The sequence below is a fragment of the Ipomoea nil genome, unplaced genomic scaffold (assembly GCF_001879475.1).
Source record: "Ipomoea nil cultivar Tokyo-kokei standard unplaced genomic scaffold, Asagao_1.1 scaffold2690, whole genome shotgun sequence".
Classification (NCBI taxonomy): Eukaryota; Viridiplantae; Streptophyta; class Magnoliopsida; order Solanales; family Convolvulaceae; genus Ipomoea; species Ipomoea nil.
In genome coordinates, this window is record NW_017619118.1 from 1,973,412 (window position 1) to 1,977,243 (window position 3,832).

At 40.4% G+C, this 3,832-nt stretch overlaps 2 protein-coding genes across 2 annotated transcripts; both read left to right on the plus strand.

The window, feature by feature from the left end:
* The first annotated feature begins 397 nt into the window (after window positions 1-397).
* Window positions 398-1,027, plus strand: LOC109155085. Its single transcript, XM_019302812.1, has one exon. The coding sequence runs from the start codon at window positions 398-400 to the stop codon at window positions 1,025-1,027; it is 630 nt and encodes a 209-aa protein (XP_019158357.1).
* Window positions 1,028-1,269: 242 nt separating this feature from the next.
* Window positions 1,270-2,665, plus strand: LOC109155025. The gene has a single exon (XM_019302753.1). It carries the CDS (start codon window positions 1,307-1,309, stop codon window positions 2,588-2,590), a length of 1,284 nt encoding a protein of 427 aa, XP_019158298.1. The 5' UTR covers window positions 1,270-1,306; the 3' UTR covers window positions 2,591-2,665.
* The last annotated feature ends 1,167 nt before the right edge of the window (window positions 2,666-3,832 follow it).

Consider the following 3,832-nt stretch of genomic DNA (forward strand, 5'->3'; position numbering starts at 1 on the left):
TATAGGACTCTAATTGCTTGTCTGAGTTCAATTGAATCAGTTATTCACATTCCGCAATCTCATCGTACCGACATTTTTTTAACAATATTGGCTCTTATTAAAGTTGTAAATAATGCACTACACCCTCAACACTTACATATAAGTTGTAAATAATGCACTACACCCTCAACACTTACATAGCATGGAGTGACTCTCCTAAGTAGGAGGTCAGGGGTTCAAGCTTCAATAGTAGATTGAGAAAGTATATCAATAGTAGTCAAAAATATGTATATACTTTGTATTAACTTAACATATAAAAAAAAAAAAAATTCTATAATTGAAGTTGCATAATGCATTCTAGAAGACGTGTTTAATTCCTTTTGCTCTAACGCATCCATATCCACTTTGTACTCTATCTATGGTGTGCTGGAACATATGGAGCCTAAGGAATAACATTGTCTGGAACAATCAGAGGTTGGAATCGGCAAGGAGCCTAAGGAATAACATTGTCTGGAACAATCAGAGGTTGGAATCGGCAAGCAGCTTGATCTTCAAAACTAAGACCTATTATGCAGCTTGGCTTGCAGCAACGACAGATAAGCAGCAGAACCAGAGGAATATCGCAGCTGTTGATCGGTGGATAAAACCACAACAAGGCTTCATGAAGTTGAATGTAGATGCCGCCATCAACAAGGAAGAAAGCTGTATGGGGTTCGGTTGTGTTTTACGTGATGACCAAGGATGTTTCGTGGCTGCTAGAGGGGCTAAATGGAGAGGTACATACATGGCCAAAGAGGCTGAAGCAATGGCGATACGAGAATCCTTAACATGGCTCAAATATGTCACTCTCAACAAAGTGGTAATCGAGTTTGATTCCTTACAAGTTGTCCAGAATTATCACTCTACTTCAGGAAATTCTTACTTTCATGTTATTTTAGGTGATATTAAAAACTTAATGAGCTTGTTTGCTCAAAGTAGTTTAGTGTTCACTAAGCGATCTGCGAATCAGGCGGCTCATTTGTTAGCGGCAGTCTGTTTCTTTGTCTGATTGCTCAGAGTGATTTTTGAATCCTCCCTCTATCATTTGTAATTCTCTTCTTGCGGATTTAAGTTAATGCAGTAGTCTTTGATTTTAAAAAAAAAAAAACGCATCCATATCCACAAATGGTGAAACGGATAACAACAAAAGTGAATACGTCATTCCCACCAATGAAATATTTAGCTTTTTTTTTTTTTTTTTTAAAGCAGCGTTCGATATTTAACTATTCTCATGAGTCCCCTACTTTCTGCAATTCACTTTCTCTTCACCATTCCGTCTTATCCCAAAATGCCGTCCTCACTCTCTACCTCATCCGATAAGAATGATTACTTCGCCGCAGTTCTCGGCGCTGCCCGCCCTTTCCTCCGAGGGGAGCTCGAGAACGTTGACGAGAAGCTACCCTCTCTTGTCGCCGTCCTGCGCTCCGTTGGCGCCGGGGAGTGCTGGCATAAGCACGGGAGTTTCCTCGAACACCTGGTGGACATTTACCGGATACTCAAGCTATGGAAGGCCCCGGATTCCGTCTGCCTCTGCGGCCTCTTCCACTCCGCCTACTCTAACTCCTACGTCAACCTCGCCATCTTCGACCCCTCCACCGGCCGCGACACCGTACGCGCCCACGTCGGAGACGCCGCCGAGCACCTGATTCATCTCTTCTGCGTCGTTCCCCGCCAGCCCCTCATCCACGACGACCTCCTGTTCAAGTACACCGATTCGGAAATCACACAACACCTCGCGCTCTCCCACGCCTCCCTGAAGAACGCCAAGGAAAAGGGGGTGTTTAACGAGGACGAGACGTGGAGGAAGAAACTCCAGTCGGTGTTACCGGCGAGCGGGATCACAGTGAAGCACATCAAGACGGGCGAAAGCATCGCCATATCGAGGAGAATCGTCGCGATTTTCCTCCTAATGACCATGGCGGATTTCAGCGACCAGCTGTTCGGGTTTCAGGACGGGTTGTTCGAGAACTCCAACGGCCGGCTCGAATTCTCCGGCAACGACGTGCAGTCAGGTTTATGGCCCGGCGACGGAAAACCCGGCCTGTGGGTGAATTCAGTGTCACGAATGGGCGGAATCTACCAATTGATAGCCCGAGAAGAAGAGATTTACTCGGAACAAAGGAGAAGAGAAACCGGAATATCGTTTGAATCGGAGAGAGACGAAGAAATCGAGCTTGTGATTCCACCGGTGTTCGATTTCTGCACCAGAATTGTAGACGCCGGGGATCAGATATCGGGACGGGATCTATACTGGGAGGCAGTTTGTGAAGGGGCGAAGAAGGGAATGGATTGGGCGGAGGAGAGGCTGAAGAAGAGCATTGAGAAGAACCCATTTGTGGGTGAGGCCCATGTAGTATTGGGCCAGATTTATTTGGGCCAGGGGAGATTTGAGGAGGGGAAGAAGGAGGCTGAAAATGGGCTGACTCTCATATTGGAGTGGGGGAGCCCATGGGATAAGAGGATGTCTTGGGAGGGTTGGGTTTCTTGGGCCAGAGTGTTGGTCATGAAGGCCCAACAAAAGTCTTGGCCGCAAAATGCTTGGGGCATCCTTAACTTGGGCCTTGTTAGGTAGCATGAGTAATATGCTCTTGTATGAATAAATTACTCCTTTTGGATCTGATCTGGACTCCAATATACAATAATAATAATAATAATAATAATAATAATAATAATAATAATAATAATAATAATAATAATAGCAATCGTTATATCCTGCACCACGACGCACATAGCATTGTGCATTCTGCGCCTCCCAAAATGACGTTGTTTTGGGAGGCGTGGTAGAGAATTGACGTGATTACGTGTATTTGTTTATACAATTATGTGTAATTGTTTATACAATTATGTGTATTTTTTATACAATTATGTACATGTTTTTATACAAATATGTACATCCGAATCAGAAAATTATAAAAAAAAAAATGTGTATTTTGTTATATAATTATGTACATTCATGTATCTAATTATGTGTATTTTAATATAAACTTATGTACATTTTTGAACATGAGATTTTTTTTAAAATAAAATTAACCGCCAACACAAGTTACACAGGGCAGTGAAATTTTATTTTTAAATTGAAACGACGTCATTTTGAATCAGGACGCACAATGCAATGCGTCCCTGGTACATGATATAAATTGCCTAATAATAGCCTTAGCCAAATGGGTATCAATAAAATGTACTTTTTCATAATATAATGTACATTTTTAATATACTAAAATACATTATTTGTGTATTGAATGTACATTATTTGATAGTATGGTCCGTACTACAGCTGTAAGGACCATAGTCCACACAATAATTTTTGAGCTATTTTATACTTTTTAAATATTTTTCAGCTTAAAGAATCAATGCCCCACTACCAATATTCGATCTTTGAATCTTGGGAGCACTTATTTGGAATGGTAACAAACAGTGGCGGACCCAGAAAATTTTTTCAGTGGGGGCGAAACGCGTTAAAACAAAAGACATAGTTTGATAAAAAATTCAAACACTTAAAAGTATAGCCATAAATATTGTTGAATGTGGACGAAAAATAAAACGCATCAAAACTTTTTAAAAAAATATTCATAAAAAATATGACACATAATTAATTTGATAAAATAATTCGAATAAAAAATACATTATAAGCACATCTCATTATTAATATAAATTAAAGAAAGTGATATATATGCATGTAAATCTCACAATTAATTAATACGAAGTATTTAAAAGTTATAATAAAAATACGCCATGAAATTTGACACCTGAGTAAAGTCGCACAGACTCAACAGTTGAACCCAGGCTTCTTACAAAGATTACATGCCCACATTAC

What these genes read in the sequence shown, in the direction of transcription:
- LOC109155085 (XM_019302812.1), top strand. Translation starts at nt 398, where the DNA reads ATGGTGTGCTGGAACATATGGAGCCTAAGGAATAACATTGTCTGGAAC.
- LOC109155025 (XM_019302753.1), top strand. Translation starts at nt 1,307, where the DNA reads ATGCCGTCCTCACTCTCTACCTCATCCGATAAGAATGATTACTTCGCC.